Raw genomic sequence first — 22,681 nt, 5'->3', positions numbered from 1 at the left:
TAAATATATCAATAAGCAAAATAATGTCTCTGGAATGAGGAATACACTAGCCAGTTGGCATATACAACACTTTGCAAATGTACAATCAATCGTAAGCTCAATCCAGTCTTGCAACAACTTTGATAAGCCAATATTAGTCTGTCCATTTTATAGAAGAGATGATAAAAGTTTAGGTTATTCAAATGCTACTCATAAGAAAGTACTGATTAGAAATGACATTTCAGAAATTCAGATTGGGACACCAAAGTTCTGCTTACATGTATTTGCTATCAGTGTAAGAACATACTAGTGATAATAAAGTCGGTGACTATTTCAGCCAAAGGTGTGGGGAGGGTTATGAATTTGGATCAATATACATCAATGTCAACAATGTAAAGTCACTATATTAAGAAGCCTTTTAAAGCTAGCTGGACAACTTAAATGTTCCTAAAAATTGAAAACTTTTATGTTATTTCTTAGTACATTAATGAAGAAATGTGTAGAATCCATTCATTCATTCATTCATCCAAACACATATGCATCCATCTGTTAATTTGCTTATCACACAATTACCTAGATTTCTTTTATTTAAATGTATTTATTGGGTTAAATTAAATTTCAAATGTGATACAAAAAGATTATTAAATCAATGAATTTGAAAATATTTTATCAACCGCATGCTCACAATTACTACTTAAATTTCTACAAGCGCAAGCTCTTATTTTTTTGCAAAGCTAAATGAAGAATGAGATATATTAAAAGCACAAACTAACTTTTCATGCCAAAGAACACTGCTCTCTCTTCCCTTACACACTAAGGGTCAGAATCTATTCACAATAACTTAAAGTGTTCTACTAAATTTTGTTTACATATGCATGCAGATAACAGTTATGTAGCAGGTAAAAATACTCCTGAAGAACTGGGAGTCTATGTGTTAAAATAAAGAAGTGATGAAAGTAATAGGACTGTTTATTCAAGCTCATAATCTTTTATCTTAACCAATACCAAGCACATATAGTAATTGATATTTTTATAGATACAAGGAAAAAGGAAGAGTTATATTTTTCTAAGAAAAATTAGCATTTTATAACATTAATCATTCCTTTATGCTTTTATATGAAAACTGATACCTATGCAATGCTTTGCAGCAAAAGTCATTACAAAAATTGTTTATCAAAGTGACAAAAAAGTCAGAAGAATTTCTATAGTAGAAAGTCCCTCAAGTAATATTTGAATATGGGTGAATAATTATATTCCTGTTAATTCTCCTATGCATGAATTATGAAGCATTGTAAAAAACCATGCTAAATGGATAAAAGGATGGTTACTTACCAACAGGGCGAGCTGTAGACATTAGAATGGTGTGGTGAGAACATAAAAAAGAAATTAAAAAAAAAAAGAAAGAAAAAAAATTATCAGAATGCATGATCATGATGTGTAATGTTACAGTTAAGTATGGACAATAGAGTGATTTCTCCTCACATAATATAACTATGAACAAGGATGTCTGAGTTTGAAAAAACTGAAAGTTATAAATATGATCCCAAGAAAATATTATTTTGAATCTCAGAACTGATTACCAACAACTTTAAATATTTCAGGTAGTTTCATCATCATCACTTACTACAGTTATTATGTCAAAGACCTTGAGTTGAACAGCCTAATGCTATTTCCAAATTAAGAACCTGCTGAATATAACCATTCAAGTCACAGACTAGCAAATGTCATGTCAATAAAAGAAGGCCTCACTGTCTGATTTAAATAGCAATTGGATTTTAAGCATGGTTAGTCAGAACCATTACAAGGACTACAGAAAAGCCCCTGACGCTGCTTTTCAGTCAGTAATAAGTTAAGATCACATCACTTTTCATCCATGGACAGGGTGGATGAAAATATAACAAATAGGTTGGAACATCCTTAGAGATTTCAACTCAGTAGCTCCCTAACTCCCTAACTACTGTTAAGCTTTTTTCTTCTTTTTTTTCTTCTTTTGGCAGAAGCCAAGAAACAATGACTGACAAGTTGATTCTTGTTCACACAGTGAATGGCTTTCAAACTACTGCTCCAACAAATTATTATTTTTTACTATATCATAACTTTCAATCACTAAAATCAGTAGTAATAGGCTTCCCTTGTTATTAATGCACAGAAATTGTAAGAGATATACATAGGCTTAATAACCCTTTCTTTAAACAGAATAATGTCAAATCTGTTAAGATAGTAAACTATTTCATATAAAAGAAGAGCTGAATAATTTAAAACATGTGGTCTCATTAGACAAATGAAGAAGAAATATATTTAGTAGCATTCAAACTTTTATGAAATCTTACATTGAAAAAATAAGCTTTTTCAACAAAATATCCTTTCACTTATATCCCAGTGGATATAGCCCTTCTATATAATATTATGTCTTAGAACAATGTAAGTATATATAGTATTTTGCTGCTGACCACTTTGGGCAAGGCAAGATAGATGCAGCATTGAAAACATATTTGTATATTCAAAACAAATCCATCACAATACTTAGCCTTGTGTAATCTCTAAAATAAAGTACAATATTTATGTATAACATATATACTCTATATGATAGTATAGTTGCCTCTACATAGTCTTTTATAGGAGTGGTATTCATGAGAGGCAATAGAAAGAAAAATAAGGTGATTATAGTAGCAGTGTTAAAATTCTGGCTTAGACAAACTCTTGGGTCCTATAGTATAAGTTCAGTTTTCTACATGAAGAGAAAAAAAGAAGTTAACCTAATGTCTTTTTCCTTTTCTTTTTTTTAGCAAGTGGGTAGGGAACAGGATGAAAATATAACCAGGAGCAAGACAACAGACTAATATCGTAAAGTCCTGCTTCACCCTAACTGGTGAGATTTCTCTTAATTTTGTCCAGTGTCCAGTAGAAAAGGAACTTTTCCTTTCATCATTGAATTTGCTATTTTAGTTGCCACCTCAAGCTGGATTTCAGATGTTTCCTTAAGAAATGAAAAGGTATTTTGAGTCCATGATATTAAAAAGAGAAAAAGAAGAACCCACGTGGTGAAGAAATCACATTCAAATAAATAAAACACATCTCTTTTTACTGTAGTCTAGAATAATTTCAAAAAACTTAAGGCTTCATTGACTCAGAGGAAATGTAATTTATCCAATGAGATCTTTATTTATGCAAAGCCAATGAAGAAGTTGAAAAATAGAGGAAAATTGTGTTTATAAATATGCAGTTTGTGTGAAGTCATTTTAAAGCCATTTTAAAAAATGCTACTAGATAATGAGATATTTGATTAGACTTTATATGCCAGGCGATCTGTTATTTACTAACTTAACTTTGTTTCTAATTTTATATTTGCCAAGTCAGCAAAGGGAGTTATTTTGATGGTACACTCCATTTTACAGTTTATTTTTATCATATTTTTGAAATGAAAAACAACTGAAGAGATCTGTTTCAGATATTGATTGTAAAACTGCCTTAAATTTTCACCAGTTGGCTAAAATGAACATAATGATACAATTTTAGTAAAAACATCATAATAAAACTTCTTTATTGCATAGCAAATTGTCTATCTGAAAAAAAATCAGCAGGTGGATGTTTTCAAAATCAGCAAATTAAACTAAACTGTGTCCCTGCATTAAGTGGATAAAAATGGACATGGCCTCTTGGGTCAGTTGACCCTGTTCTAATAAAACAATCCAGAGAAAGGCTGAGCATTTCATTTATATGCATAGAGAAATACGCACAGAAAAAAAAATGTCATAGATAATTTTTTTCCCCTGTTAACCTCTTAGCTTGAGAAATTCCAACTGCTTTTCCTAATGGTAAAATATGTTGTTAAATAACATTTTACTCTATATTATTATGTATTATGAAGAATATTTTTCCTTTAACCTGATTTTGAGGTTTCAGTTTTAGATGAGTGATAAATTCATACACACAGAACAAACATTCTAATCCATCTACAAGCTCCAGATTAGAGGAGAAATCGTTTAAGTTTTGCTGATTTGCAAAAAAAAAATCATTTTAAAAATAAACAATGCTTTCTACTTGTAAGTTAGCTTTAGACATCCATACTTGAGGAGACTGCTTTGTTAAATAAAATGTTAAACCTGAAACTTTCAACAAATTATGAAAACAATTAGGTGGGAAAAACCTTTAAGCAAACAGAACACTTCATGTCTCATTCATCCAAGCATTGAACTATAAAAGGAACCCTGTTGCTTTTACAAACAAACAAGTCCTCACATTTTCACACCACTTGTTTAGTCAGCAAATATTTTTCTGAATAGAACATTTCTGGTGGGTTGCTTATTTTCCCCCCCATTTACTTCAGAATCACACACACCCACACACACACACACACACACACACAAACTTTGGAGATAATGGTCAAATGAATTTTGTTTTGGCAAAGACCTGCCTATTTAAAAACAATCATATGAAAATCACCTACGGAGTGTGTAGATTAAATAAAGAGTTTTCATTGTTTTGCAACAGATCAGATATAATTAGTATATAATTTGGTTCATATATATATATGATCGCAGTCCCTTATCATCTTTTACCTATGGCGAGTGAAAATATTTTTAAGCAAGTAGCTGATCAATTTTTAAAAATATTTTGCATCTAAGATCACAGTAGAATGTGTGGAGGAGAAAGCTCCAAGTCAGGTGGAATAGGAATGGAGCAATCGAGAAGAACAAAAGTACTGTATTTTCAAGGAATACAGAATGTCTGTCTCCTAGGAGTCACCTGGAGGCAACTGAGTTTTGTATGATTTGAAGCTTATATGCAGGTCTGGCAAAAAACATTTTTCCATACCAGATGGTGAAGCAACCTGAGTATTCTGACACAATTTGTTATACCTCCGAACTCCTCCAAACCCTTCGCTATTACAAAAATTACAAAAATTTCTGGGGGCAAAGCTGCATATGGGTAGAAAGAAGTACAACTAAATAGGGTGAGATGAACCTGACTGGGATGAACACTTGCAGCCAAACTCCTGGGTTGGAGGCTCAGTTAACAGTGAAAGAAAGGTTTAAGGCTGAACAGGAGATGAGATTGTCCGTGTTTGTTTAGAGCCCTATGAGAGCAAATAGGGTCCTGGTAATGTCTGTTTGGAGAGGGTAAGTGTTCACTGTCAGGTCAGGACTTCACTTGGTATCTGGGACGTATTTTACCTCCTGTGATCAACGTGCTCCACCCGGAAGTCAGTTAATTCATTGTAGTGCACTGTGGGTTTAATAATGCTTTCCTTCAAGTATAAGTAATTCCAGTGAGTCTATAAATGAACATTATTCCATGACTGAGAAGTGCACAATGCCTAGAAAGTGAGTTATCACAGAAGCAGCACTACTGCAATTACTTAAGCCAATGAATTTCACAAATCACTTTCTAAATCAGATTATCAGGAGGCTGGAGCTCCTCTGTTATTCTTTGTTCACCTTTGGAAGCAGGATTAGCTTTTATTCAGATTGCTTTTTTGAATGCTGGAATAAAAAATAATTTCAAAACAATATTCTACTAGTATAAAGTGACAGACTGGTGAACAGAAAACATGAGTACCTTCAAAACTGATGCCATTTAAAAACACAAGTAGTTGAGAGCAAATGACTGGTTTACATCCTTTCTGAGATTAACTTTTAAGCCATAAACTGTTTATTTTCTTCCATGTTCTATTTTGTTAAGTAAAAATTAATGTCATTAGATGATCATCATTTGCAACCCAAATTTGGAAATAGTTTTATTTCAATTAATGATAGAGAGGGCATGCAATGTAGACATCGATGTAACAATAAAAGTGGAATCTGTCATTTTGATTGTGAGTTCACTTACCAAAACCAAAATATTAGTCTCCAGATTCAGTTATATCTGACACCTTAAGTCTCTTACCTCGGACGGTGAGGGTAGCGGAGGCTTCCACTTTTCCCACCCGATTCTCAGCAATACACATATAGGTACCTTCATCTGTGCTCATGGCCTTCTTAATTCTCAGAGTATAATCATCTTTGATGTCATACCTGCATGGAATAGGAGCCGGCCTTATTAAATAGAATTGGTCATAGAGACAATAGTGCTAAGTATTCATCTTCATTATTTTCTTTCTATGCTATATTTTACCTAAAGTCAAACACACACAATTTAGTTACAACAGTACAATTATTCAGATTATGGTTATTACTAAAAAGATTAATTTCACACCTGTTCTCTAACTGCTTATCAGTCATTCGTTTTATGTTTGTGTACAACTCTTGCTACTTTAAAACTATCAAAGGCATTGTTACTACTTTCAACTTTCTTTGGTAGTTCTTTACTAGGAAGAAAAATTGTCCACATTTTAGTTTCTCAGTGAGTCATATTTTATTATTTTTAAGTAACACTGTATTCAATAATCCGATCTATTTTTAGGTAGTGCATGACACTGGCTTCTTGGCAAATTGAAAAAAATGGATATTATTTTTAAAAATGAAGAGGGATCATAATTCCTTTTAAATTAACAACATGAACTGTTGTAATATCAAGGTTTGAAATCATTTTTAGAAATGCACATCCTTGGCTGTCATATGCATTCATTGTCTAACTTCCATTTTTTCAATCTGTACACTAAGAGATTGGTCCAAAATTTTAAAAATTTTAACATGAATTTGAGTGGGGGTACTTGCAGTAAATATACTCTTCTTAGATTCTAAAAAAATAAAATTGAATAAAAAATGTAACAAAGCTATTAGTTTGTTATTCTTTTCATATCTGATCTTTCCTTGTGAATTTCACTATTTTTTTTCAACTCACAATTTTGTAATAGCTTCTGCTAAGTCACATTGTCTCTTTCTCATACATTCCACAATTAGACCCATGTTTCCAAAATATTATTTTAATTGATTCTGTCTGCTTGAAACTAGCTGTGACATTTTATTGTTTTTAGGGAAAAAAGCAAATATTTTGGAATAGAATTCAAAACTACCATAATTGGATATATTTTACCTCTACCTTTAGCTAAGAGAATAACAGCTTAACTTTATTAGAGGCTAAAACACAGACTAATAATAGCTCTATTTTATTGACTTTGGCATGACCAAATGCAATGTCTATGTACCATTTATGCCAACTAAACATTACTCATACTGCTCTATCCTTTAATTATAGTGGTTAGTCTTCTCTGCATATTTTGCTTAACAGTTCAGCTTATTTACTGTGTCATGAATACTTAGAAAAGACTTATCTACTGCTCTTATTTGAGGTCTTCTATAAGTATATCAGGTAATTAAAGTCAGTTGTTCTTTGAAATTCATTGATATACAAAATGATTCCACATGTACATTCTGTATTGCCATCCATTTTAATGAAGGCAGAGACCTTGTCCATTTTATGCAGTATGATGTCCACACTCCCAAACATTGAGCTTTTAACAACCAACAGCATCGCCAAGAGATTAAGAGCATAGACTTAGCAAAATGGCCAAATTTTAATCATGGAATTTGCTTTTTTCTATGCTTGAGTGGGCAAAATACTTAAAACTCTGGGTCTCAATATCCTTATGAACAAAATTGCACTAATATCTATGTCAACAGAATAAGTGTGGGCTTTAAATAAGGTATAACATATAAAGTACTTAAAACTGGCACACAGAAAGTACATTTTATGTCAGATAGTTAGAGATACCTAGAGATCAAGAAATACTGATTGAAAACATGATAAAGCCTTGCTTGCTTCCTGCTAATTTAAAGGCCAACTAAATATGAGTGACTTCAAGACTGTTAATTTGCCATATTTGCCTATTAGGAGTTTTGTATGGTCTATGCTTATAGTTTAGGACACATACTAATCTAGATAGATAAAAGAGACATAATACAGAGAAACATTTTCTGATTAATTTTGTTAATGAAAATGTAAGAACAATGATTTTCATGACTTCAGAAAATGTCTAGCAAAAATAATTTTTGTACAATAATCCGCATGTTCTGCACGACATGCTCCAATATACAAGCACTGAATAAAAACTATGTATTTTTCAGGCATTTCCAACTCATCTAAAAAATTCTGTATTCCTGGCTACAGTTTTGTCATTGGTTGTCATTGCATTTTTCAGGAAGTTTCTTCACTGTTATATAGCTGAGATTTCTCAAAACTTTCTAAAAGAGGGGAGACCAATTTGATGATCTACAATGTTTTTTCTGGATCAAAAGACACGTGGAACCACAATTCTAAGTAACACAAGATACTTGTACATTATTTCATTGAGAAAAATAATTGTATCATTGCCTCACAATTGAAAAAGATACAATTACACACATTGTTCACAGCACTCTCAAAGCAATGTTCTGAATTAGGAGCCCTCATTTTATACATGAGGAAATTGACAGTCCAGTTAAATGACTTGTCCAATGTCCTTTAGTTACTAGGGAGAAAAGTCAGAATTGTAACCCTGACCCTGAGCATGCCATTATTCCCACTCCATGTTCCCTGTGGGGAAATAGTTTGATTTTTATTTTTTTTAAATTTCTCTAAAAAAGCATAAAAATTGTACATAATAATGTATTACCCTGTGAGATTTTGATACGTGTATGCATTGTGTTAAGTTTAAAGCAGGTTAAAATGTCTATCGCTTCAGAAATCTATCATTTCTTCATGGTGAAAACACATTCCATATCCTTTCTTGTAGCTGTTTGAAATATGCACTGCATAAATGTTACTCATAGTCATTGTTTAATTTATAAATGTAGACAGTAGACATGTAAGAATTAACTACATAATATAGATAGAAGTATAATTTCATGTTTAACCAATAGTTATATTTTTGATGAAATTTTATTTCATATTAGAGAAATGCACTCTACAGATGCAGAATGGAAGGAAAGCACAATGTGGAATCTCTTGGTTTAGTAGGTAAAAGGGGTGCCTTCAAAATTACAGAAACCATATTGAAACCTAAAATTACTCTGTAATCTGAGTTTCTGAGCTTTCTATTTCCCCCTGCCTTTTTTTTTTTTTTTTCTTTTTGGTATCAGGGATTGAATCCAGGAACCCTTAACAATTGAGCCACATCCCAAGACCTTTATAAATTTTTTTTATTTTGAAACAGAGTCTAGCTAAGTTGCTTAGGGCCTTGCTAAATTGCTGAAGCTATTCCTCAAATTTGCAATCCCCCTGCCTCAGGCTCCTGAGTTGCTGGGATTGCACCTGGGCTCTACCATGTCAGACTATTTTTAAAATTGTTTTTAAAGAGGATGAAAACAAGAATAGGAATATAAACACTGCATTTGCTATTTTAAAGGTAGTTTTTATTCCTTTATTAAGTTCACCATGATCAGGGATATAATATACTGTGCATTCTCTTCTATGATAACAATTTTCCTTGAGAAATATCAAAAATAAAATATTGCTTAGGATGAATATGACACATTTATATTAGCTAATAAAAAGCTATACTTCAAAGATGTTGTGTTTTTACAGGCAAATAGTAAACGTAGTATTTTCTAATTGTATAACAGGTTTTCAGACACAGATTGTGAAAAAAAAAAAAAAAAACAGGAAAAGGATAACAGATCTGGTAGAATGAAGATTCTTGCTAGAAAACTTACAGGTGAAGAGAATATATGCACCCATGTATGGAAATCAGGAAGACAGGCATATTTTGGAGTAGAAAGAGGTTTGGGGGTATGTGGGGAGCCATCCTTATTTATCAGAATCAGACTAGGTTGAGCCATGGGATGCAGATGTCCTGCTTCTAGAAACTGGTTACCACAGAGGAATGTCCCAGATTGCTGGGAAGCATGTGGTGCTGGGTGGGAGTGGTTCCCTGTCTGATTTTGTGATGGTTCCCCTGAGAAAATGACTCCACTAACTCCACCCTATCCTGTTCATCACAGAAGAAACTCCTCCCAGTCTTGGCCCCCTTTACCTGTGTGTCATAAATAAAAGAGAGATGGGCTACTTCATGTTGTTAGAGGCCAGAGCTGGTATGGCCAAACCCGTCATGTCCCCTCTCATTTAAAAAGATTATTGGCTCTTGTGTGTTTATTGATTAGATAAGTTTATGGGTAATTGATTGATTTATAGCCAATGTCTTCTTCCAGCAGTTAATCCTTTTCTTATCCACATGGGATGTGTCTTAGAGATCCCCACAGGGGTATTTATTTATTTGTTTATGATACTGGGGATTGAACTCAGGGGTACTTTACCATCAAGCTATATCCCCAGCCCTTTTTATTTTTATTTTTTGTAAATTTTGAGATAGGGTCTCACTAAATGACCCAGGCTGGCCTTGGTCTTCTGAGTCACTGAGATTACAGGCATGTGCCATTATGCCTGGTTTGAGTAATAACTTTAAATGATCTTTCATTTCATAGTGCCTGGTATAGTTCACAGGAATTAATAGATGCTCATTTCCAATTATCTCATTTTAATTTTCCCATGATGATCCTTGGAATTTTAGATTATAATGAAGATTTAAATATTTTACTCAAGAAATAAAAAAGTCATATATCCTACACTCCAGACATTGCATCAGAAGTTAGGATACCTGCCTTCAAAGGCTTTAGAGCCTAGTGAAAATCCTCAGCTGAAAGGATCATGTCTGTCTTCACAGGACTAGGCTAGATGAGAATGTGTGTTACCAACTAACACATACTTCCCCAGCTGCAAAGTCTGATATTCACATATGTACTGTTCTTTCCCAATTACAAATAACTGCTACAATATACTAGTCCTGTTACACAGGAGTGTTGCAATTTAAAACAGAAGACAGAAACAAACTTTGAAGATTCTCAAATTTGGGGAGGTTCAGAAACTTTCTTTTCTTTTATTCTTGTAACTTTTTTATTGGTGCATTATCATCATCCATAATAGAAGGATGCATTATGCCCATATTCATACATGCACAAAACATAATTTGATCCATCTCAGTCTCTAGTACCTTCCCTTGAATGATCTTTTCTCACAGATCTTTGTAGGAGGAAACATTGCAACCATAATCAGTATTATGAATTTAGATTGACATACTTTGAGTATGTAAAAGGTGAATAACTCCCCAGGTTAAAAGAATCATTAACAATTTACCTTCTCTAACCATCCATCAACATTTGAATCCTATCCGCAACATGCAGTCAACCAGTGTTCCAGCTTATTTGTATGTAGAATGCCTTATTCCATCTTTGAACACCTGGAAACATTAGATGATCTTCCATATGTGATAACAGAAAACATTTCTTTCAAAATTTCAACTCTAGTGCACTCTCATTTGCAAGACCACCTTTTGAATTTTAGGTTTCTTGCTAATTATCTTAACTTTAGGTCAAGTAATTCCTAACAATAACGACCTATATATTATGATAGTAATTATGTAATTGAAGCATTTTTAGGTAAACTAAGAGCATCAACACAAATTCATTAACTGACAAATATACATCTGTGATGTCACCTCACTGCAACTACCCAATGCTTCTCATTTGTCACATAGAATAAAACCTATTTATGTTCTTCAAGGCCTTAAACAAGTCCTTGTTCACTTCTCCAACTTCATGTTCATCTTGTTGATAACCACATGGCTCTTTTTTCCTTGTTCAACACCTAATCGGTTGCCACTGTCTTTTTATTACTGCTATAAATAATTTTTTTCCTCTACATTTGCATTGCTCACTTTCTTTGATCATCAGGATAAACCAAACATCATTTCACCAGAGATGTCCAATGTAAAGTTCTGTCCACCACCTGTTATTTTAAAAATTACTTTGATTTCTTTTTGTTCTGATTTACAATTTATAAAAATAAATATTTATTTTGAGTATGTGTTTTGGCCAAGTAAAATTTTGATACCATTTAAAAATCCGAAGTTTTCACATGAAAATTTGAATTTTTAGAACCAGGTCTCTTAATCCAAAGTAAAAGGTATTTCTGCTTTGTCACCTCTCCTACACAACCTTAGTATAGTTGTGCAACTTATGGCTGGGTACCCTCCTGTTGCTTTCCACACACTTGAACCACTGTGCCAATCTCTAGTCTCAACCCCAACAATACCCACAACAAACACCTGAGGCTCAAACACATCCCAATGACATCACAAGCATGGACAGTCTCACAGCTGTGATCAGATTAGTGCTTATCTGCAAAGCTTGAGGTATATGAGAACTGGTTCTAAAGAAATTATGCCTAACTAATTCAAAACTTACAAAGGAAGTATGTGGCTCATTAACTACTTTAACATTTAGACAATAAGGCAATACATGACAAAGTTCCTTTCCCAAGCCCACACATAGAGGCAGTTATATTTAGAAGAAAAAACTCACACAAGTATCTACTACTTGTCTCTTCTTTCTCTAATGGGTTGGGCTATCCCGGAGACAAAAAGTTGCTACCTAAAATTACATATTTGAGAAGCAGTTAGGTGTCAAATATTTCCACAGGTCCAAGTCAAATAAATGTAGGCTTATTTCTTATATTTCATTCTGTCTGGGTAAATTAGTACATGCTTAATTGTAATCTCATCTATGCTTTACACCATTACTTTAGGTAATTGAAGTATTCATTTTTCCCCTGAAAGAAAATATTGACAGAGTGATATGAAAAATTATGGGTAATAATTTCCCTTACATTTAGAGATCTTCACAGTGTACAAGGTTTAACATGATTCTATAATAATACATAACCTGGATAAAATGCAACTCTACAAAAGAAGTTGTCTTAGTCTGTTGTCTAAAGTTAGAAAGGGACTAGAAGACTTTATATGTTTGTTGCTGTATGTGTGGATTGGATAAGTATGTCCATATGTACTGGTGGTTTTGTGTTCAGGGTTTCCAAAGCTCCAGAAACTCTTTATGAACATTTTTCTCAATATTATTCTAAAATAAACGGTAACCCTAGGAGGTTCATAAATGTTTTTACTAATATATACATGCTTTAACATGATTCTTAATATGATCTGTTTATTTAACCTGATTAATTTATTTAACATGATTATTAATAGGAGGCACTTAAATTTTGCTCTCAATTGCTTTTGGCCTTCTTTAAATAGTCTGGAATAAATCTGAACTAACAAGAGGCGATTTTAGTGTAATACAGCTACATTGTAACATGATTTAATTTTATATGTGATCAATATGTACTAGGTAATGCTGACTTTAATTAAAAACAGGAAAAGAAAAAAGAAACAGTTGAAAAAACATTTCTGATGAGGCAATTCTACTAGAAATGGGGTCATTTTCATTGTGAAACCTGCCAGTCTTGGACTTATATAAATGCAGTCATTGTTGCCAGGTTTGATTAATGACAGTTGTACAATCATGTGTTGACAGTCTACACCATGGAGGTACCTTATTTTTTTCTGATATGAAACACTGCTGAAAAATGCAACCCAATCAGATTTGGCCCCTGGACAACATGTGCTATCATCACTGTACCGTGAATTGAGATTGATTGGTAACCAGCTGTGACAAAGTGGGAAAAGAAGCTCTGTTTTTATGTGGGTTTTTCTTTCCCCAGTTGAAAAAAAGAAAGAAAGAAAGAAAGAAAGAAAGAAAGAAAGAAAGAAAGAAAGAAAGAAAGAAAGAAAGAAAGAAACCAAATTGTTAAAACCATTACCATCTGTTCTGCTAAATAATAAATAAAACAAAGTAAATTTATCTTAATACTTAATATAACAGTTTGTATGCAAAGTTACGTTTTGTATGTGATCTTGCATTTGATGAACAAACCTAAAAGTGCTTCAAAAGAGAAATATTAGTATTCATTCTTTCATGAAACAAAGCACCACATTATAAAATCATTTCTAACTTTAAAACATTTAAGAAACTATTTCTTTCTCTTAAAGAAAATTGTTTGCATACTAGGGGGAAGAATTTCTATAAATCTAAATTTACTATGAAAATATCAAGAAAGACCCGAAAATGGACAAAATTTTATAACATAAGCACATTTCATTCATTACTCATACTTTGTAGTTCCCAGGCTATGTTAAGCCTGTAGGGTAGGAACTTCTCATGATTTTCTTGCTTTTATAAATATAATTCAGATAATTAGGTACTCCCAAACTTTCCACAATGGGGGCAGAATTTGGTAAGGAGAAAAAAAAGGAAGGAATACAAATCAAATTTTCTATTACTAACTGGAATTTTGCCATGCTCAGTTCAAGCCTGTGTACCTAATCACCTTGTTTGAATTACGTGAGGACTCTATAAAACCTCCTGGATGGCAATTCTCATCTCAAAAGCACCTTTGTTTTCCATGGAAGGAAATTTATTTTCTCAACCTTCTTAGTGTTTGAAAACACCTACTACTTCTTATTATAAGATTTCTGGCTTCAATTCCTGAGCAAGTGTTTTGCATTAGCACTTAAAATTTTATTATGCATCTGCTTTATTAAGCATTAAGTTGGCCAATAGTAAAAAGTATGAATTGAATCAGGAAACATTTAATGTCTATGTAGGAAAATGTTTCTAAACATTCGGAGAGATACAAAGGTTTGTTTTCAATTTTCAAAATACTTCCCCTGAATCCAAACAGCTAAAGATCACCCTAGACCTTTTAGATTCTTTCAAAAAATTAAAGTCTAATAATAGGCCTCTCATAATTCCACAGTTTCAAGGAAAATTTCACTATAGAGCTTTATATAAAAATGTTGCAAAGTCTATTGCTTTTCTTTCAACACAAGGATTGTTTGATATGTATGTCACTTACTGAGCTTATGAAATCATTCACTGATTATTAAGACACACTGATGAGCTAATTTCCACCGTGCCATGTTATGGACTTAGGTACAGTCATTTAGAATTCAGTAAAAATGTCTCTCAATTGTTAAAAGGATCATTTTAATAACAAAATTTTCATCATGGCTTCATCTATAAAATATAAATATTCAAATATTCCTGAAGAAAGTTAAATCTTGTGTCACTTTTACTCTTTAACATTCAAAAATGGGAAAAGTTACTTAATTTTTCTAAAACCATCTTCCTGCTCATATATTTTTTCAAACAAAATCTTTCACAGACAACACTTTAATCTGTTATTAAACTTATGTAAGCACTTATAGCTACCTAAACCCTATATGATATTTTCTTAATCTTTAATATTTAAAGTGTACCCTAAAAAGAAGTTCTTCAATCACATCTGAGGTATGGGACTTCAAAATGAGCACAAGAGGCCTTTAGTATGCTGGCCAAAACCCCAGTCATTTTCCATACTCCATAGCAAACCCTAGTTCACTTTTTTCTTTTTATCTCCAGTTACAATGCAGGCTAATGTCTACAGTTTGGGTGAGCAGAGAAAAGTATAAAGACATATATTCTTAATAAAAATGATAATTGCCTTTGCATTCATTGGGGGAAACAAATGAAACTAAAATCTTAGACAAATACACTGTGGGGAAATTGTAAGAGACAAGGTCATCCCTAAGTGAACTTCTTTTCTGGAAAGTCTACAGAAAGGCCAAGGAAACTGGAAGTATAATGGCATTCTTTCCCTTCTGAATTAGCCAAACAATACTTTCGCTTCTCTTGGATTTCTATAAAGCTATCCTTATTTCCTCTATGGTCCAGGAGACTCCCTCCCTATCAAACTAACCCACAGACATGAAACCCCTATACAGTAGTATTGCTCTATCCAGAGTTTCTAAAGTTTCAGTTATGGTCAGCCTTGGTCTGAAAATATTAATATTGGTCTTGAATCTTCCGAAAGAGAGAGATCACATTACAGAGGAGGATCAATCAGTTTAGCACAGCTGAAAGAAGCAAGGCATTTTCCAACTAAAAAGCAAAGTGAAAACAAATTTTAAAAGACATTTAAAAAATCCATAATAGAATAACAATAGTTAACTTAACAAAGTATAAATTTCTACTAACAAATACCCAAGCTGAAAGGACCAGGCCTTGAACTACTATAAGGACAATGCTGGTCCTAACCACCTGGGCAGTGGAGACACCCTCTGGAGCTTGTGCAGGTTAACAGAGTCATCACTGGGCCAATGCATCCTGCTTTCCATAACTCCAAATTCTCCAAAATTTTAACCAGCACAGACAGTAGCTATCTTCTGAGTAACCCCATCTTCTAAACTTATAGCAACCATGGGGGCCTCTTCCAGAGATACCTTTTCTTGACAAATTTGTGACCAGCTATAAAGAACATATCCTGTTGTCCTTGGTTACTGCACAGGTTCCCATTGACTATTACCTTATTCATTTATTTTTCACCTCCACTGAAATGGGATTCATCTCTTCTGCTATCACCTTTTACAAAATTTTTATGATCACCTCCACAAATTTTTTTCCTGTGCTTTCTAAACTACTTGTTCCCTGATTTGTAGAAAGAAAACTTATTTATCATCTGATCGTCTCAGACACTTATCTTTCATACCTTAAAGAAAATCTTACTTTTCCATGAGTATTTTCCCCCCCTTTGGCCTAAATGTGAAAGAGAAAGGAAGAATAGAGCACCCCCACTAATATTCCATACCATCACAGAATAATAAGTCAGTAAAAACAACTTGAAAATCAATAAAATGACAACATAAAACAAGGTACAATCTGATTCCATTGAATCTCAGATCATTTGGTTTACAAATGGAATCTAGAATCTAGAATTTCTTCCTCCTTAACAAAATCATGAGATAATTAATAGTTCCTACTTCACAGGGATGTTACAAATTTTAAGGTAAAAAATGCAAATATATCACACTTAAGAAGAGCATGTTGGAACAAATAAAGTCAGGAAGCAGGTTCAATTATCATCCCATTTAGGAATAATTATCTTATTGGCTTAATTTCTTTAAAGATAATTTGGTTTTACAATAAGATGAGAAATTGCTATATCAGATTGCAAGAAGAAGTTGTGTCTCACAGTTCAGCTAAAAATCAACTGTAAATCCTATTAGAAAAGGACTTTTAGGGATTAAGTCCACAGGAATCCACAAAGCTCATAGCCTAGACCAGAAGTTTTTTGATAGGCAGACCCCATACACTTCCTGTGTGGGAATGAAAGGGTATAATCAGGGACTACAAGTTTGGGGTAAATTGGATTTTAGAATGTGCAGGTGGCCTTGCTGCCTTTGCTGGACAAATTCCAAGAAGCCTCCTTCATTAGTGTTCAAACTGAGCACTCGCTGAGCTACGTGAGGGTTCTGCATTATCAGAAGGATGTTTAGACTGGGCTGTGCTCTAGAAGATTGAAAAGGCTCTCTCCTCTTTTGCCAACAGAAATTTTTGGATGAAATTTGATTATGGTGCAATTTAGAAATTTAGCACAGCCTCACAGGGGTACTTCTGATCATTATATGTGTCACATAACTTATGGGTTGGTAGATCTACTTGAAAAGGAAGGTTTAAAAACTTATCTAATTGAGGTATTCTTAACTAGTTTCAACAATTCAGTAACTATTTAATGAGCAAGACATATAAAGAAAAACTATCTGCCTCATATATTCTAGAAAATATGCATAAGTGTACATTCTTCTCAGGTCATTAGTGAAACGAAAGGCCTGCTTTTTTTCTGTTAAATGATGAAATCTTCATGTCTAATCCAATCTTTGCCTTATCCATCTCACTTTGTGTAACCTTCATATTAGAAGCAACAAGGAAAGACTATCATCTTGAAAATGCATTCCTTGTAATTATGTTTTATTATTTTATCCTAACATTAAAAATAAAAATATAAAATATAAATGACAATTAAGCAATGCCCTGAACTTCAGGGTTTCTCAACATTGGCTCTCTTGACATTTGGGAACAGATTTTCCTTTGCTGTGGGAGTTGTCCTGTGCATAGTAGGATGTTTAGCCCTACTCACTAGATGCAAGGAACCAATCAAAACTGGCTCCAGATGTTGCCAAATATCCCTTAGGGAACAGGAAAAGCAAAATTTCCCCCAGGTAAGAAACCACTCTATGTAAATGTCTAGCTAATCAGTACCATGTGTCAGACATAGTGTTGAATATTAAGTACTAAAGATAAATACAGAAAGGGGGTTAGGAGGATAGAAAAACAATTAAAGCAATGATAAGCTCAACATTGTTTTTTTCTTAATAATATGGGAATACAAAAAAAAAAATAAATTAAAAAGGCAGCAACCTTTGAATAAAACATGGAATGAAGGGTTTTCCAGATCCCAAATGGGAAATGAGCACAAGCTTTTAACAGAGAGACAGAGAGACTAGGGGTTTTAAGCTTTGCCATACATGAGTCCCTACACCTTTGAGCATGTCATCCTCATCTCTAAGTTTCAGTTTCTTCCTCTGCAAAAAGAGAGGATTCAAGCCTGGCATGATGGCACATGTCTGTAATCCTAGCAACTCAGGAGGCTGAAGCAGGAGGACTGCAAGTTTGAGGACAGCCTCAGAAATTTAGCCAGATTCTCAGCAACTTAGCGAGACCCTGTCTCAAAATAAAAAATAAAAAGGGTTGGGGATATAGCTTAGTGGTTAAGCACTCTGGGGGTCAATCTCTGGTACCAAAAATAAAAAGGGGGGAGGGTGTCATTCTTTGAGACTGCTGGAAACATTAATTATAAACTATATAACCACCTACCACAAAACCAGTGGGTCCTGAAAAGTTATAGTTTTTGTTATTATTTTTAAGAATATACATTCCGTTAGATGTAAATCAATGAGTATACTACTTAGGAAAGTGGGCTTGGATCTGTGGTGTTTGTATTCAAATCTTCACCATTAAAATTGTCCCTTGGATTTTCCATTTGTAAAATAGGGGTGGTAATATCTCCTACTTCATAAGGCAAAGGTGGAGATGGACTGAGTGAACTGCATGTAAGCACTCATACACCCTAGCTGTCACTCTCAGAATTGATAAATTTAAGATGCACACTCTTTACATTTCAACATCTCCACAACTCAAAATCATCTTACCACAGACTACATATCATCGTTGCTTTGGTCATACTTTAACCTGTTTAACTCAGAGCAAAAGTAATTTTGGATCTCAATCAATTGTACCTTTAAGTTTATAAATTACCATTATATGATTAAAATTGATTAGACTACACAATTAAGTCTGACTTCTCTATTTACTAAGCACAATACCTTTTACTCAGGCACCTAAATTATTAATTTCAGTTTTACTTTTAACTTCTCTTTCTCTTTTAACTTTTCTTTTCTAATTGAAAACAAAATGGTTTTCTTTGGATTTCCATGTGCATTAATATCCATGTTTGGGTACCCACAGATAACACCCCAAGGCAGTCTCACTACCTTTCCAACAATTTCCTACCAGGGATGTCTACCTACAAATTCTCTGCTCCAAACTACCCTACATAGAAATGTTAAAAAAACAAAACAAAACAACAACAAAAACACAGTTTTCTAAACGTGGAGACAAATGCTCTCCTATTCCAACTGTTAAAGTGACTCCCCATTTCATATGTTTAGCCTAAGCACTTCCCTTGGATTTGGGGCTTTCAAAATAGAAGCTCTCCTCACTTTTTAGGATTAAGTGCTCCTTCTTTGTGCTTCAGGCAAAGTAAAACACGAGCTGTTGACCTACACTTTTCAAGGCTTTTTCATCCTTCTTCTGTCTGTGAAAATAGTCTTTGGCACTTCATTTACAAAAATCTATTTTCTTTTTCAGACCCATCTCTAGAGTAACACAGGAATAAAGTAACTTTGATTTTTCTGAAAGTCCCCAAAATCTTACATGCCAGTTTTATGTGGTTTGCCTTATTCTGTAATATCTCGAGTCCTACCACCATCCTTGAGAACTGACTCATCTCTTTTATTTGTTGATATATCAACACATTTCCAATGTTTGATGAATGTGTTTGCTTACCTCTTGAGTGATTCTTGAAATATAATACATTATTAACCTACATTGGCTATTTTTATTATTCTTTCAAGAATATTGACATCTTACTATAAATTATGTTCATAAAGCAGATAAAAAACAATTTCTTTCTCTTTGTAAAATCTCTCAAATAAATAAAGATAACTGTCCTGATTTACATTTTTGTTTTTCTTATCTGTGGTATAAATATTTGGACAAAGTGCTATAAAATGTAGATTAATGAATTTAATATGCATTCCTGGTTGGAATGTTTATGGTTGTTATTAAACATATTTTTTTTTTACAAGTGCATTAGTCGTATGAGTTTCAGAGATAGAAAATACTCAGCTGGGTGTGTTAAATGCCTTCCAAATGCCTACATTTAAAAACGTAGAACATTTAATGACTTTAAAGATGTTATATTATTTTTGTAATTATAACATCATGTAGATAAGAAAAATTAGCAAAATTCCACAGTGAGATCCTCCGTGGTGCTGACCCATAGATCTATATAATGAACAATTTCCTCAGAAGGTTTTACAGTATTTTAACTTTTAGGCAAATGTTCACTATACCCAGTGCTAACCTTTTACCTCCTTAAGTGACCTTCTGAAATAAAGCTCTATTGAATTAATGCTATGTAACAACTAAAACAGATTCACCCAATAATTGCCTTGCTCCAGTGGAGTAGCAATAACTTTGAAAGTATTCCTCCGGTCTCTTATCTTTGGCAATTGTATCTCCTTTACACAGTAGCAAAGATGTATCAACACATTTATCATATCTTTGCTTTTTTTCACCTTTCAATTTATATCAGTAGGCTTGAATAACTGGATGAAATAGTCAACTTTATCTTAGGGTCTATTATATGAAATTTATACATATATATAAATTATATGAAATATATAGGCAATATCGCTTTTATTTGCTAAGAGGTTAACTCATCTTTTAAGCATCATTTCGTAACATATTGTTTAGGACACATTTGGATTTACTGAGAGTGACCTCTGATATTTCCTTGATAATGTTTGATTAAAACAATTCCATAATGGAGATGGAGAGTATCATGCTAAGCAAAATAAGCCAATCTCCAAAAAACAAAGGCTGAATTGTAATTCACAATGGTGGGGAGGGTAGTGAAGAACAGAGTTACTTTGGATTAGGCAGAGGGAAGTGGGGGGATAGGAAGCATAGTAGAGTGAATCAGATATTGTTATCCTATGTGCATATATGACTACATGACCAGTGTGATTTTACATCATGTACAATCAGAAGAATGAGAAGTTATACTCCATTTATGCATGATGTCAAAGTACATCCTACTGTCATATATAACTAATTAGAACAAATGAAATACGATTTAAAAAAAGATGAGTTGACCTGTCAATGCTACAGAAGAGTTCATGACTCTAGATTTACACACTCTACTAGTACTATTTAATTTAATTCCTTCAGCAATTATTTCTTTGGCTTCTGATCATTTCCTATGACATTTGTTTTTTCTTTACTGATACAGTGATGAGAAGATGACAAGAATATATTAAATGCAAATATACTGTGAGGAAAAAATGTACAATCAGTTTTAACTTTGTTTCAATGCACAAATAATATTAAAAGGAAAAGATAAATTTCTGTATGCATTTGATATGATGAATTTATTCTATTATTGATAGTAAGTCAGTGGAATGATGCCATTATAAAATATTTAATATGTGCTTTATTACATCGATGTGTTAATTGACTGTATGATGAAAGTCATATTTTTAGCTAAGCATGTATTAGACTGTTTTCCTAATCTTCAATACCAAAAATGGAAAAAAGCCATTACTGTCCAGCACCCCTAGGCAGGGGTCAAGGGTATTGGCTTAAAACCCAGACATTCCAGGGTACTTATTAGGTGAGTGACTAACTGCTTTCTATGTGTCAGTTTCCACCTTTGTAATATGGATATAATAATGATATTTATATCATAACATTGTTTAAGGATAAGAGTATGCAAAATGCTTAGAATAGTTCTGTATTGATAAGCACTATGTATATCATTTGTAATATACTTATGGGCAAAATCAAAAATATATTTTTGAATTGATGTTGAATGTCTTCTGTAAAAGCCTCGGAAAGCACTGAAGGTCAAGTATGACTCTGAATGTTCAGAAAACCTAAATTCACATAGGATTTTGGCAAGATGTATGGAAAACATAAAAACATGGTTATCACTGGAAATTAGTGTATGAGTAATTTTATTTTTCTTCTTTAAGCTCATCCATTTGAATTTTTTGGTTCTGTTCTCTTTTTCTCCTTTTGAGAGAAAAAAAAAAAAAAAAAGAAAAAGAAAACCAGGATTACCATGCTTCTGTAATTGTTTTTAGTTGTTGCCATGTAATCAAACCATTTACAAATTTATAGACACCACAGAAGTCATCCAATCCAAATGAGGCATTTTGCAGATGTGGACTCTGGTACTCTGACATGTTATGTGAATTGTTTAAATTAACATTTGGAATTATGACAGAGGTGGAATAAAATATTGATCTCCTAAATTCCAATTTACATTTCAGCCCCACATTATAATTCAACAGAGCAAGCATAGCAATGACAACAAAAACAGGTAGAAAGGAATCCTAAGAAAAACCCTAGCATAATTGAAAACCATTTAAATGATTTTAACCACAGTGTTTTATAAACATGAATATTTTTGTTAATATAACTAATTCAACAATGTTATCCTTTTTACATGTTGCTTATAGTGAAGATAGGAACCTAGGGAAAAGGGAGAGTGTCTATAACAATAACTATTCATCCACCTGTGTGATATGGTGACAACCCCCGCAGGCCTCAGGCTCTTCCTACAGTTTGGGCCAAAGCAAAACATTACCCCACTCCCAACCTCATCCTTGCTGATTACTCTAATGTGTCAGACTTTGATGGAAGAAGCATACCTACTGTGGCTCCCATGTTGG

The 22,681-nt window shown here is 33.2% G+C and overlaps 1 protein-coding gene across 1 annotated transcript in view; it reads right to left on the bottom strand.

Moving 5' to 3' along the window:
- ROBO2 (roundabout guidance receptor 2) overlaps positions 1–22,681 on the bottom strand; it is a 578,830-nt gene that overhangs the window by 148,112 nt on the left and 408,037 nt on the right. Inside the window, 2 exon segments of the mRNA XM_079154971.1 lie at positions 1,312–1,323; positions 5,866–5,993. Of these exon segments, the coding sequence (XP_079011097.1) occupies positions 1,312–1,323; positions 5,866–5,993 (140 nt within the window).

The sequence above is a fragment of the Sciurus vulgaris genome, assembly GCF_902686455.1.
Source record: "Sciurus vulgaris genome assembly, chromosome: 10".
NCBI classification, from domain to species: Eukaryota; Metazoa; Chordata; class Mammalia; order Rodentia; family Sciuridae; genus Sciurus; species Sciurus vulgaris.
The sequence above is the reverse complement of the archived record's forward strand: the minus strand, read 5'-3'. Positions and strand labels throughout refer to the sequence as shown.